This window comes from Cydia fagiglandana, chromosome 23 (genome assembly GCF_963556715.1).
Source record: "Cydia fagiglandana chromosome 23, ilCydFagi1.1, whole genome shotgun sequence".
Lineage (NCBI taxonomy): Eukaryota > Metazoa > Arthropoda > Insecta > Lepidoptera > Tortricidae > Cydia > Cydia fagiglandana.
The window spans coordinates 10154892-10170381 of NC_085954.1; the positions used below are offsets into that span (position 1 = coordinate 10154892).

Here is a 15490-nt window from a genome sequence, read left to right on the forward strand (position 1 = left end):
TACTTCTCTGCCTACTCCCCACTACTTACTATGCCACTCGTTTAGTGTGTGGCCGGGGTAGTATGTATATTGCCCCAGATTTTATTTATCTGAAGAATTTACCAGTTTGATTCAATTTAAACTCCCAGAAGTCTAAATTTACTAATGAAAAAAAGGTTGGTTACCTAGAAAGCTTAAATTTTAATTTTCATTTCAGACAGGACAAACCGTCCATAGTACTCAAGGAATAAATCGTCAGGTGACAAGCAAAACTCACTAATTACTACCACAAGTTAATAGCCATAGTGAACCATATTAATACCCCAATAAGGTTGATTTTTGTTTAATATTTTTGAGTGTTGTAATTAGTGAGTTTTGCTTGGCACCTGATGGAATGAAGTAATCTCATATACAAAATACATATGATTTATTTCCTAGAGTGGGTATGTTTCATGATGCTTACGTACGATTATTTTACAGTACTGCATGTTGTGCGGCAAGGCGCCTTTCCAGCCGGCCTCTAAGAAAGAACCCATCACCTCATACATGGACCGCATCCGACAAGGCAGCTTCTCCATGGACGGTCAGTATTCTACATTCAGTACATAGTTCTGATGTTCGTTGGATTGGAATAAAGTTTGTCATCTTTAAATGTGCTAAAATCTTGAGCAATTGCTCATATGGTTAAAGTTTGTTATTTTAGCTCACTATAGTCACTATTTAAGCTTCAAATTCTTTGAGAACAATCTTGTATAAAAATATAATTTATTTTAATTTGTATTAACTCAAGTAGACACACTACTATTTAAACCTTAAACCGAAATAAGCATCTAGGCATCTAAGCGGAGCCGTCGCGTAAATAGAGAACGCTGGTTCGACTCCATCTCTGGACACCGAAAGCCTTGGCCATTTTTTCCTTCGTATATGACATTTAGATTTTAAACTTGTAAGTATGAAAAGTATGAACAATGAGTTAATTCCAGGTCCAATATGGGAGGCCATATCGAGCGACAGCAAGCGCCTCGTGGCGTCCCTGCTGACCCGCGACCCGCTCCGCCGGCCCTCGCCCGAGGACGTCCTGGCCGCGCTCGGCGTGCACGACGACCAGAGCAGCTTCAAGCTGGCCGTGAGTACTACAACCTATCAGACATGATCCTTCCAGCCGATTTCGACCATGGCGACCACTTCGACTCTTAGGGCCAGTTGCACCAACCACATTTGACAGACTGATCAATGTCAGCCGCCGCGCTCCAGCGCTTTACTTTGAAACTTTCCATACATAAACATTTAGCGAACTCTGACGATACGAACAGTTTGGTGCAAACGGCCCTTCGTTAGCTCGGCGCTCGTGCGCCCGAATGTGGCTGACGTAGCTGATCTTTGAGGTGAACCTCCGCGCACATTGAGGGCACGTGAGAACACAAGCCACATAGTGGTAGGTAGTGAATGGAAGCAGGCTGGCGTGCTTTCAGGTCGTCGCGTTTAGCATCGAGGTCAACATACTTATTAAACATACCCATCACCAAAGGTTTAAGAGTCTAACCGAGGAGCCGGTAGAACTCGTCAGCGATGGCGGGATAACTTGCACTCCTTTTCGTGAGGCTGGCCAAATACATCACTGTGATCACCAAATAGAGACGAGTGGAAAAAGAGGGGGAGGCCATTGCCCAGTAGTGGGACACAGTGGGCTCTGAATAATAATAGTAATCGCCCAACTTTGTACGAAATCTGCTCCAAAAAGGGGCAGAGCTGGGAGTTAAGTCATTAAACGGATGGGCCTTGCAGCTTGCATTATTTTCTCCTAAAATATAATATATAATGAATATGAAATCAAGTAGATAAAAAGATCTATTAAATGAGATATATCTCGGCTCTGTTAAAAGGGTTACTCACGTATTATTAAGTCGAATATCCTTTAAAACTAGATCGAAACATGTCGTACAGTCACCTGCAATAATATGTTACACAACAAAGGCAGCAAAAATATCTGACACGATCTTATTTGTAGAGCCATAAGAGCGTGTCACATATTTTTGCGGCCTTCGAAGAGTAACATATTATTGCAGGTGACTGTACCTTTATTCGTTCCCTTCCGTTTAAAATAATTTCAATATATTCTTCACCATTTGTTTCACTAATTTATAATATTCCCCAGGACATGACCAAAGCCGAGCTCTACAAACGCCGAAGCAAGAACAAGCAACGATCATCCTCCGAGACGGCCGCCAGCGACGCCCCCGAGTCCGAGTTGATGCACACCATCAACACCATCAAGAGCAGGGACAACAACTCCATAGAGAATGACGTGGAGCTGATCAAAGCCAACACTTTGGATACGCCCGTGGTGGAGGAAGGCAATCATGAGGATACCGATGAGGTAGGTTCAGTTAATTTGAGAATAGAGTCAATAGTTGAATATTCTCATGCTCTTGATAGAGCAGAGACAACAACTGCATAGAGAATGATGGGGAGCTGATCAAAGCCAACACTTTGGATACGCCCGTGGTGGAGGAAGGCAATCATGAGGATACCGATGAGGTAGGTTCAGTTATTATCAGAATAGAGTCAATAGTTGATGCACACCATCAACACCATCAAGAGCAGAGACAACAACTCCATAGAGAATGATGTGGAGCTGATCAAAGCCAACACTTTGGATACGCCCGTGGTGGAGGAAGGCAATCATGAGGATACCGATGAGGTAGGTTCAGTTATTATCAGAATAGAGTCAATAGTTGATGCACACCATCAACACCATCAAGAGCAGAGACAACAACTCCATAGAGAATGACGTGGAGCTGATCAAAGCCAACACTTTGGATACGCCCGTGGTGGAGGAAGGCAATCATGAGGATACCGATGAGGTAGGTTCAGTTAATTTGAGAATAGAGTCTATAGTTGAATATTCTCATGCTCTTGATAGAGCAGAGACAACAACTGCATAGAGAATGATGGGGAGCTGATCAAAGCCAACACTTTGGATACGCCCGTGGTGGAGGAAGGCAATCATGAGGATACCGATGAGGTAGGTTCAGTTATTATCAGAATAGAGTCAATAGTTGATGCACACCATCAACACCATCAAGAGCAGAGACAACAACTCCATAGAGAATGATGTGGAGCTGATCAAAGCCAACACTTTGGATACGCCCGTGGTGGAGGAAGGCAATCATGAGGATACCGATGAGACAGGTTCAGTTGTTATCAGAATAGAGTCAATAGTTGATGCACACCATCAACACCATCAAGAGCAGAGACAACAACTCATAGAGAATGATGTGGAGCTGATCAAAGCTAACACTTTGGATACGCCCGTGGTGGAGGAAGGCAATCATGAAGATACCGATGAGGTAGGTTCAGTTATTAGCAGAATAGAGTCAATAGTTGATGCACACCATCAACACCATCAAGAGCAGAGACAACAACTCCATAGAGAATGATGTGGAGCTGATCAAAGCCAACACTTTGGATACGCCCGTGGTGGAGGAAGGCAATCATGAAGATACCGATGAGGTAGGTTCAGTTATTAGCAGAATAGAGTCAATAGTTGATGCACACCATCAACACGATCAAGAGCAGAGACAACAGCTCCATAGAGAATGACATGGAGCTGATCAAAGCCAACACTTTGGATACGCCCGTGGTGGAAGAGGTCAATAATGTACAAACCTTTTACTTGTAGTATGGAATTATTTTTATTACACAATCTTTGGTTTCTTAAAGTATATGGCCCCTATTTTTGTACGTCGTTTGTTGTCGTTAGTACCTAATTGTTATTCTATTCTTTTCTAGGTACCGAGCGTCAAACCTGTAGAAAAAACCTACTCCAAATCCAGATCAAAACTAGACGATTACATCTACATCGAGAGCAGCCAGGGCCTCGACGGCACGGAGGTCGCCTTCCCCAAGACTAGTCGCGCCAAGAAACCCAAGGAGCCCTCTCCAGTACCGAGGAAACGGAGAAAAGTTGACAAACCTGAACCTAAACCTAAAGAAGGAACAAACACTAGGGAGCTGCGTAGCAAGGACAAGCCGAGCCCTAGCAGACCTAAAGAATCCATAGAGAACGAGAAAGCAGTAACAAGAGTCACTAGGAAAAGGAAATATGATGAGATGGTCAGCTCCAAACCTGTGCTTAGAGAAAAAGGCCAAAACGGGAGACAGTCCAAAAATAGCGTTGAAAAAGAGGCTACTAGGAAAATCGCGCGGCGGAAGAAGATAGCACCATTAAAAATAGACGTTCAAACTAACATCAGAATGACACGCTCCAGAATGAGACGGCTAGAGGTCAGTCTGTCTCCCTCTCAGGTCAAAACCATCGTGCCGGCTTTCTCGTTCGAGTCGGATAAGAGAGTTGAGTCGTCAGAAAGTAACTCTACTAAGAGGACGCGTAAATCCAAAACGAGTAAAGCTAAACCTACCGTCCGAGCTACGCGCTCCCGCGCCAACCGGAGGTGAATGTTAGATACTATAGGTCAGGTGTCTCCAAACTTTTTTACCTGAGGGCCATATTGCGCCTCAGAAACTTCGCGCGGGCCAACTTCGGGGGATCCGGATTTGGCCCGCGGGCCGGGGCTTGGAGACCCCTGCTATAGGTACACGCTAAACTTTCCAGCTATGCAGGGTGAAATTTTAATCACTAGCCATACTCTGCATAGTGACTTTATACTGAACTTTTTTTTTATATTTATGTTATGGAGATCCAACAGCTATCTATACAGAGTATCCCAAATTAATAAGAGATGGAGAGCCAATTACAGCTGTTACAGTTAATTACAGCAGATGTAGCTACAGATTATTACATTCAAGATTACAGATTATTATTTATATTATAGGCGGTTTTCAGATAAAAATGGTACATATTACTTTTTTTCGAAAAACCATCGACTTTTGGGTTATTTAGACTTAGAATCACGAGTACTATTGAATGAGATAAAGAAAAAAAGTATCTCCAGTTTTTCATACAAATTTTGGGCGTCAGTTTTGTAATGGTTCATACAAAATGTATGTGAAAATGCGTTACAAAACTGTAATTTTTTTTGGGAAACCTTTTTTCTTCTTAAATCGATAGTCCTCGTGATTTTGAGTAGAAATAACCCAAAAGTTATCGGATTTTCAAAAAACCGGGCAAGTGCGAGTCGGACTCGCGCACGAAGGATTCCGTACCATAATGCAAAAAAAAACGGAAAAAAATGAAAAAGAAAACGGTCACCCATCCAACTTAACTTTGGTCAAAAATCACGTTTGTTGTATGGGAGCCCCATTTAAATATTTATTTTATTCTGTTTTTAGTATTTGTTGTTATAGCGGCAACAGAAATACATCATCTGTGAAAATTTCAACTGTCTAGCTATCACGGTTCGTGAGATACAGCCTGGTGACAGACAGACGGACGGACGGACGGACAGCGAAGTCTTAGTAATAGGGTCCCGTTTTACCCTTTGGGTACGGAACCCTAAAAAAAAATGGTACATTTTTTAGTGAAAATGCCCATAGGAAAATTTGTCTGTCCCATACAAATCAGCGGCATCACTTCAGCCGGAATGTGTGAAACAGTTAATCTTTTTCGCGATTTCGGCATTGGGCCCATAATAACAGTTGTTCAGTATGACCTATAACTCCTATAAGATCACTAGGTAGATGGCTAGTGATTAAAATTTCACCATGTATTGTAGACCTTATGCGAATTAATATAAGGTTTACAAGGTAAGCTGGGGTGTTAGTGTTTGGCCTACAATAGTATAGCAGGGCTTAGCTAGTATAATTGGCCGCGAGTCTCGCACTGCATTAATATCCAGCCGATGAACATCTGAAAGTAACTTGGAAATAAATCTTACAGGTTAACCGGAGATATATGTGACGTTCCACGGGTAAAGGTACCTTATGGCGTACTACTGCGGTCCTACGCGACGCCATAAGGTACCTTTATCGTGGAACGTCACATATGTTTAATTGTAGCCTATGTAAGTTTCCGCTGCCACGATTGGCTGACCAAACAATAATACTTGCAGTGCGTAGAATCGCGTGAACAGTGATATAGTAAGGACGCAAAGCACGAATATTTCGTACATTGACTCGCCTCTTCTTATCTCAAACGCACGCGCGTGTGCTGTGCACTGTGCGAGCGCGACAACTATATAATTATGGATGTGTTATAGAAATAGAATCAGGCGGGTCAATGTACGACATTCTCCGTGCTTAGCGTCCTTACTTTAGCCTTACACAGACAGCATTCGTGAATTAAGAAAAATGTTTTCAAGACAGTAATATCGAATCTGACCTTTAATTTCTGACGATTTCATTTCCGTTATGATAGTAACTTTACAATTCTTCGACTTAACTTTATTTTTTATGTTATTTATTCTTTCGATTCTTGTTTTTTCTTCCTTTGGATGGTATTCAACCTGTCCAATAGCTTTGTCCAATGTGTATTGCGTCTCACATTTTGCTTAATGAGAGAGTGAGATGCATTGCCATTATAGTCCGTTTTTTTTAGCATTAGAAAGAACTTCGCAGAAGTTCGCTTGTGGTTCTAAATCTGGCACTTTTAGCGGTAACAATTTGAAGTAAATTATATGTATTGACCATACTACATTAGATAATTCAATAATTATTAACAATTAACGAGCCTGATAGAAACTGCACGCTTGCTTCTGCGGAGTTCTTTCTAATGCTAAAAAAACGAACTATAGACAAAGAAATTGGACAGGTGGAATACTACCCTTACTAAAACGGGTCGGTTCATGAAAAAGGTTGACAAACACTGCTCTAGAGAACACGATTTCAAGTCAACAAAATTTTTAATAAATCGCTGTTTGTGATCGACTTTTTACCGATATATGGTTATATATATTTGTCATTGCTAGAATGAGATGGTAATATACACTTCTCATTCTAACAAAGGTAAGTTGCTTTCTTGATCAAACATAAATGAATCGTGAATAAATCCGCATAAATGTACTTGGAAGTTCTCAATTTATATGTTTTTTTTTTTATAAAATAGAATGTTGCCAGTGTAAGGCAGGCCACTAGCGCCCCCTAACCTCCCACTCCAAATATCGACAGAATAGTGATGGAATAAAAACAGGCGCTTTGCTCAGCGTAGTGATGGGATGAAATTATTTATTGGCGAGTAAGTTATATCGTAGTTAGCTCCACCCTAGTTCGATAAAGAATAGAACCTGTTTTTATTTTTTAATCCCTCTATTTAATGTTACTTTAAAATATTTACGATACCTTTTTTCCTTATTATTACCATTAGAGTTAATTCTTTGATGTTGGTTATTATGTATTTCAGTAGGTAATATAATAATAAATAGGTAATTTTGTGTGTGAGTGCGCACTTGGCCCATAGTTGGAATATACGAGTCCTATCTGTATTTTGTTTGCATCGTCGCGCCGCGACGCCACAAGGCGCCACGCCGCGCCATAACGCGCCACGAAGCGCCATATGGCGCCTTGGCGCCGCGCAGATACTTCATTGAACAGATCTCTTTCCATAAGACGAACTTTGGTTGTTTGTGTATATTTGTTTGGGAACTAGATTTAATAGGTTAAATTTGTAAATTTGTTTCGAAATAATGTAATAGCAGTTTGTTTGGAGTATTTTATTGTTTATCTTCCATATTTTCTGTAAGTGTACGAGCGAGCTACGAGTAAGTAATGCTACGCGGTCCGTGCCAAAGCATGCTTGGGGCGCCCGCTAAGGTTGCGTTATTGAATTCAATGAATTTGTGAAACTTTTCCTTCTCGTTTTAAGGGCTTCTACCAAATAAAACTATTGTTTTGATTATTTCATTGTAAATAATTTAGCATTTAGTACAAAATCGGTGGAAGAATTAATTATATAAATTTAAATTATAAAAAATAATCTCAATACGAAGGGCCCGCGGCATATCATTGGGAGGCGTGGCTTAGTGATAATTATAACGAAATTCAGTTCTGCCAACATAATAATTATATTTTCTTAAGCGAAATCTAAATCAATAAACCTTTAAAGTCAAATTGCTTGCTTCGTGATATTTATATATGTTTTTTTACAACAATAGTGAGAAAAATAAGTACATGGGACATAAGGAAGTTTATTTGCATTAAATATCGCACTGGATTTCAAATATCTTTTATGTTTTTAAGGAAATCGAAGACCAAGGTGATGAGTACCATGTAAGATGAATTATATTGTTGACATTAAATTTATTTTTACTTTTAGTCAGAAAAGAATATCAATATACGGGTGTTTTTACAAGTACACTGCGGTTTAAATGCAAAGTAATATTACAACACAAAAAAATCCAATTTCATCATAATATTTAAGCAATTTGTGTCATCTTTTAGTATAATAATATTGAAAGAAAGAATCAATACTGTCATGGCGGCTAATGTTACGAGCATAATTCGCAAAGTTCATGTAAAACCACCCAGAAAACGCATAATTACAAAATCAGTGCCGAACTAACGAATTTTTGGTTTTAGGAAATTTAATTTCCACAGCTTAAAATGTAAAAGATAGCCTTTACGTCACTATCGTAACGTGTTAAAGTGCACTTAAATGGAATGTACCAAAAGATTATATAATTTTATAACAAAGTTAGAGGATACTATTGAAGTCGGCGACAGACAAATTTTGTAAAATGTTACACTATGCCGGACGGAGATATTTGATTGTAATAATATACCATTTTAACATTAACTATGTTGTTTCAATTGCCTTTCTACTTCGATGATACCTACTGATGATGGTACTTAGTATCAGTTGTTGGCACCTATTTTTGTAGGACCTGGGGCTTCATCATCATCTCAGCCATAAGACGTCCACTGCTGAACATAGGCCTCCCCCTTGGACCTCCATTCGTACCGTTTGGAAGCGACCCGCATCCAGCGTCTTCCGACCTGGGGCTTATTGCATAATAAAATACAAGGCAATAACTATTAGTGAATTAACATACAAAAACACGAACAGTATTATATTATGTAATAGGCCCCAGGCCCCTGCTTGCTTATATTATAAACAGTTTGGGGTGATGACAATAGGGTAGTTTGCCCTAAATATCAATAAGCTAAGCTAAAAGTATTCAAAATCTTTCTACTTTGGGCTCTCACCGTACCTATTTGGGTATCACAATTTACATATATATATATATATATATATATGGCTGTTATCACATATGTATGTTGACTGCTTTACAGTCAGCGGTAAAAATATGGGTGTACAAATCATTTCAAAAATATGTCCCATAACTCTTATGTCAGGACATATTTTTGAGTAAGTTGTCTACACCCATATTTTTACCGTTGACTGTACATCAAGAGAATATAGGTTTGGTAAAATCCTTTGGAGTGATTTTTTAAATAAAGTGACCAAGGCTTGCCAGGGTTCAAGTTTTCTAGATGCCAAAGTTCATCAAAAAGAGTTAAGTAGTTTTCATGGAATGATAATAGTATAGTATAATCAAAGTATTAGGCAAGTCATCGCATCGCTCAACAGAATATCTTTGGGGAAGTTGATTCTAGTGATTGTTACATTTTTGTGGTTTAAAAGAGCCAATGGATGGCTCGATTCTCTACAAGTCAACATCCTGTGAATGTTCTTAGGAGGAAAAGCATTGAGCCAACGTTATGCCGCCCATTTATTATGTCCCGGGAGTTTGCCCGTCTTCTCGGGCCTCCTTGAGTGGAGTTTACTCCACTACTACTTGTCAGTAGAAAAAGTAAAGGCGCCAATTTCAAATTTTCTATGAGAGATCAACCCCAATGAGTATAATAATATTGATCAGCCCTTCACGCCTACATTTTTTTTAATTTGCTACCTTTTTCTACTGACAAAATAACTGTCCCAGAGTATATAAATATAACACTATGTTAACGTTATGTTAACAGACGGCTGTGGCCGTCATCGAAGTCTTGCCAAGGACGCTAACGACGGCGACACTGCCACAGCCGTCAGCTGCTACGCCAATGCAATAGAGACTTACGCGGGACTCCGTAAAGTTCAATTTCGCTTAATCGCGAACGCCTGGCGTCCGGGGCACGTCATATTCCTTCGCCGCCAGGCTTTCAAAAGGTTAAGAATGAATATATATGACCTGTAATTTATATTATCAATAAAATATGAGTATGAGTATGAGTATATATAGTTTCGATTAAATAAAAGTATTTAAACATTTATCATCAATACAACTTGTACTATGTGTACAATACTCAAACTCAGCTATCCGCATTAAAATCCGCGCGTGTGCAATGAGCTTTACTAGTGATGTCCTACAAACATAAAAAGTTACGATTCGCCGAAATGTTCAAACGTCCTACGTGCAGCAAGTTGCATTATATTTAATTACATTTTCTATCATTGAAAAAAAATTTCTTTAAAATGTTGTAGAAAATTGATTAAAAAAAGGAATTTTATTATTATTTTTTAAGTTACTTATAAAAAATGTTGCCACTTCAGAAATGACGTGAAAAGCAAATTGGCAGAGTGGCAAACGTCAGGCAATGTCGATGTCGGAGTTTGTGTAACAAAAATAATTAATATCTCGGAGTTTTGTGATAATATTATGTGAATAATGAGATGAAAGTGTAAATAAATGTTAGAATAGTGTCTGTTAGTGATTATGGCGCATAGTGGTGGTGTGTTGAGCTCGGATATATCGCGACGGAACCCGCAGGATGAATACGAGCTGATTCAAAGGATTGGTTCGGGCACCTATGGGGACGTTTACAAGGTACGGAACACTCTTAAACTTGAATATATCTCTTTTAAACCGCTTAGGAAGATTTGTCCTACCTTTTACACACAAATAGACCCGAGTTAATCATTAATTAGTCTTATTCATAAATTTTTTTGCTTTGCATGTCTCATTTCATTGTTGCCACAGCTGATTTGAAAAAGAAATCGTAGGTATTTATTTTAATCGTTTGTTTTCAATGAAAAACAAGTACAGGTCTCGTCCTTGGACGCGTAAGAATTGATTACTAATAAGTTGAAGCACATCTTGTTTTCTCAACTGTCTCATAGATTAATAGTTTAGCTTGCCAGCCTTAACTTCTTGTTTGTATAAGGATCCTGGCCAAATTTTTAGTATTTCAGCAATTTTTGACCACATGAAAGGTATATAGTTCTTCAGAAGTGGTGGATAATGGCATTAATGGCTCTATATAGGCCCACATAATATATTTTTTTTATAAATGTTATCATACACTATGATGACATAGAGTTGATCTGATGATGGAGGCAGGAGGTGGCCATGGGAACTCTGATAAAACAATACAAACTGATTGTGTTCGGGTTGTTAGATATCTCTCGATGAGTATTAGTTGCCTGTGGAAAGAAATACAGTCAGCGATAAAAGCTTGTACCAAAATTTTTTTTTTTTTTGCCATAAGCTTTTAACACTATACACTCATCATTGAGACTTGTGGCTATTGAGCAGCAACTGAACAACAGTTTGAAATCAAATTAAATTAAATTATTTATTTGTACAAAAATGGTACATATCGGTATTTATTACAGTTTGTTTATTTTTCACAAATTGCTTATTTCTCTTTAGCTTACAAAACTAGCAGGTCATTTTTGCGAGTCTAGATGGTTAAGAGTTGCATTGTACTAATGATGTTTAAATTACACCAATGAGAATGAAATTGACCACATTAAAGTGTCATATATGTCTGTTCATCTGTTGACAATGGAACAAAAAAGTTATGCTTGGTCATGTGAAATCTAGCAGTGTTTATATACCCCTCTATTACCTCAAATTCTTTACCGCAGTATTTCCTTACTGATACAACCTAAAAAACCTTTAAGAAAAGTGTGTATTCTCATCTTAACGGCAGACAACGGACTTGCAACTCCTCCGTGGTAGTAGGTGTCGATGTGTGATGGTAATTGCTTACCATTAGGAGATTTGTTATTTATTATTATTTATTTATTCATCCAAATGGACGGCATCCTAATATTAAACATTGTACGTTTTTGACATTTACGGACCAATTTTGGATTGCAGCCATGCTATTTGGACTGTTGGAAGGCTTGTCAGTGGCCATATTTAAGTTGACTGTTGCTCAAGATATTTCACTTTATGATGGCTAGTTGACATGTCAAGCAATCTTCAACTTAAATTTTATTAGTTTTAATTTAATATGTCAGTATCTAACAGAAGATTTGTTATTATAGTGCGACATATAGTACAAATTAAATAAAATGGAACTAAAAAAATTCCATAAGTACTAAATTGTTGTGTCTAAGCATTTCACATCAAAAATGTGATAGTTAATTTTCTACAATTTCTTGTCGGACTATAAAATTGATTTCCATGTTGATACTTATTTAAAATTAAACTTACATTTCTTCAATAGATATTAAAGTTTAAAGGCTGAAATCTTTTGAATCTTGTTAAACATTGTTAATTAACCTAAATACGTAATTAGTGAGTGTTGCCTGAAATCACAATTATTGCCAAGGTCTTATGCAAGACATGTGTGTGCAGTCTGAAGCAATGATTACACTATTATGAATAACTTTACAGCTTATAACTGAAGGCTTATTATAATAATCTTTATTATAAGAAGAGACTTCAGTTGAAGATGCTTTCAATTTAACATCTTTAGCATCAGGTCTTCATCTATTTGAACAAATGTTCAATATGTTCCGTTAGCAAACAAATGTTTTAAATTTGAAACAAATCACTAAGTAAACCTGTATATACACGGTGGCTAAAAATAAGTCCATTCCCATTGCCAGAGAGGTTTTGAGAATATACTGAGCAACTTTTACTATGAGACCAACCCCGAAATCGCGAAAAAAATTACCCATAGAAAATTGACCAGCCAAAATATCTGACAACAGTGTCTTAAAAAAACCTAAACTAAATGTTGATGACATTACGTTTTGGCTTTTACGCCTATCGTAATAATATTCACTTGTACATCACCGCGTAGGCCGTAAGGAAACCTGGATTATGCTAATCCTACCAACCTTGATATGGCACAGTATCACTGCATGTTAATGTCCGTGTTTACATTGATGCATGTACTAAAATATAAATATACATATATATGTATTGATTATATGATATAAATATGATGATCCATCTGATGATGTATCATATTGAAACATCATCTTTCCTTAATAGTAGGTACCATTGTTGTTATATATTTATCGTGTACTTATATTAAAAAAACCGGCCAATTCCGAGTAGGGCTCGCGCACGAAGGGTTCTGTACCATTACATTACGCAGAAAACTGCAAAAAAATCACGTTTGTTGTATGGGAGCCCCACTTAAATATTTATTTTATTTTGTTTTTAGTGTTTGTTGTTATAGCGGCAACAGAAATACATTATCTGTGAAAATTTCAACTGTCTAGCTATCACGGTTCATGTGATACAGCCTGGTACGCCAGACAGACGGACAGCGGAGTCTTAGTAATAGGGTCGCGTTTTTACCCTTTGGGTACGGAACTCTAAAAAGGACGCTTAGCACGAGGAATATCGTAAATTAACCTGTCCATTCCTATCTCTATCGCACGCGCATAATTAAATTGCCGTGCCGCTCGCGCAGTGCCATTAACTGCCGGCATCATGGGCGGGACAGCAATATAATTACGTGCGTGCGACAGAGATAGGAACAGTCAACAGGGACGGGTCAATGTACGCAATTCCTTGTCCTAATAAATGTGTAGGAATAAATACCTATTCTTGAGGGAGTTAACCGTGCCACTCTTAGAGTAAAACAGTTATATGATGTAAAGATGACTAATAAATTGATTACGCAAATAAAAGATCATATTTACAATTAGCACTTTATTCAAAAACGTAACTGTTAACATTATTTTATACATAAACATTTGTCACCAACTAGGTGTTATTCCATATAAAGATCAGGATGAGAACACGTAAATTAATATACATACACGGCTTATTGTTCTAAGGTACTATCGTCCAGTCCATAGTCTAATAAAACATGGTCTTCTCTTCCCAGAGCGACACAAGCCTACGTCACTATAACATGGCCGCCGTATACAGCGCTATCGCATATCATCATATAGCGCTGTCGCATGATGACGTAGGCTTGTGTCAGTCACGTGACCACGAAAAGACGGGAAGAGAGAGAGTACCAGTCGGAGTATATTATTATACCATGCGTCCAGTCTGATAGATTGTATACCTTATTGCAAGGATACAAGGCTCATCGATAGTCAGTTAATTGTTGCTGTTAGAATAGTCCTAACAGTAGTTTTGAATGCGCCTATGTGTCTGACTCAGACACTGACTCACTGCGTTATTCGTAACGCTTAACTAAACAAGGCGATCCAGTTTAAAGTGTCCTTAAAAATCCCAAACTTTACATGTGGCTAACAAATAACTGCATTCCCGTTACCAGGCGGCGTAGCACGGTCGCGTTTTTATCCCTTGTCACCATGCCTGTCACGTTCTAACAAGTATGTGAGTGTGAAAGGGACGCGCATAGTAATAGTCGATAAAAATGGAACCGTGCTGCGCCCCCAGGGAGGTTTTCGGAGCTGAACAACTTTTACTATGGGAACGACCACGAAATCGAAAAACAAAATTACCCGTCCATAGAAAATGGACTCCAGTCAAAATGTATGAAACAGCCAGAATTTTTTTTTGCGTGTTCGGGGTTGGTTCCATAGTAAAAGTTACTCAATATAATCCCAAAACCTCCCTGGCACCGGGAATGTAGTTATTGTTTAGCCACCCTGTATACATTTTTTCTTTTCTTTGGGCGTTTGTAGACGTACGATTATCATCTTGACTAGGGCCTCAGAGGGCCTACCGCGAACCACGTTTGACGTGCTATCTCCCTGTCACACTTACGTACGAATTCACAAGTGCGACAGAGAGGCAACCCGTCGAACGTTCGCGGTAGATCCTCAGAATGTCGTGTAGATTCGCATTCAATGTAAAGACCATCTCACACTAGTTTCTCTAAGCGCTCGACTTGTGCGTTGTGTTAGCAATAGCTGCAAGTATGTTCATTAAGTCTGTACTAGACGTGCGCGCCGGTCGAAAAAAATCGGGCGGCGGCGCGCCACGAAAAAATCCACGGCGGCGGCGTAACGCCGGCGGCGTGGGATTTTCAACTTTTCAATATACGTATAATGAGAAACCAAGATTTACTCTTAAATCAACACGGGAAAAATCTCAAAAAGACTGTGTTACGTCGTTTTTATTGGTTTATTGTAGAAATATCATGAAAAAAACATATTTCAGTATGTTGGACGTTGCCAGGATCGGTGTAAATAAAAAGATACGCCGCGTAATGAAAAGACGTCCAGTATTTTGGACGTTGCCGAGTATAGACTACCTATTTTACGTGCATAAGGTTTTGTTTTAGTCCAATTCATGTTTTTTTTTAAATAAATATAGAATAATTGCATTTTTTAATTAGAAATACACTTACTGATAATGCCAACTTATGTAATGAATTGAAGTAAACCTATTATTTTTATATTTTTGGAATAACTTTATAGTTCGTATGTGGTAACATTTTACCAGTC

At 38.5% G+C, this 15490-nt stretch overlaps 2 protein-coding genes across 2 annotated transcripts in view; both read left to right on the forward strand.

The window, feature by feature from the left end:
* LOC134675921 (ribosomal protein S6 kinase alpha-5-like) overlaps positions 1–8668 on the forward strand; it is a 141103-nt gene extending 132435 nt beyond the window's left edge. Inside the window, exons 16-20 of the mRNA XM_063534266.1 lie at positions 460–562; positions 963–1105; positions 2135–2356; positions 3772–4453; positions 4575–8668. Of these exons, the coding sequence (XP_063390336.1) occupies positions 460–562; positions 963–1105; positions 2135–2356; positions 3772–4437 (1134 nt within the window). The 3' untranslated portion in view covers positions 4438–4453; positions 4575–8668. The remainder of the gene's footprint in view (positions 1–459; positions 563–962; positions 1106–2134; positions 2357–3771; positions 4454–4574) is intronic.
* Positions 8669–10456: 1788 nt separating this feature from the next.
* The window catches only part of LOC134675922 (mitogen-activated protein kinase kinase kinase kinase 5), a 67011-nt gene continuing 61977 nt past the window's right edge, over positions 10457–15490 (forward strand). The window contains exon 1 of the mRNA XM_063534267.1: positions 10457–10697. Coding sequence (XP_063390337.1) covers positions 10587–10697 — 111 coding nt within the window. The 5' untranslated portion in view covers positions 10457–10586. The remainder of the gene's footprint in view (positions 10698–15490) is intronic.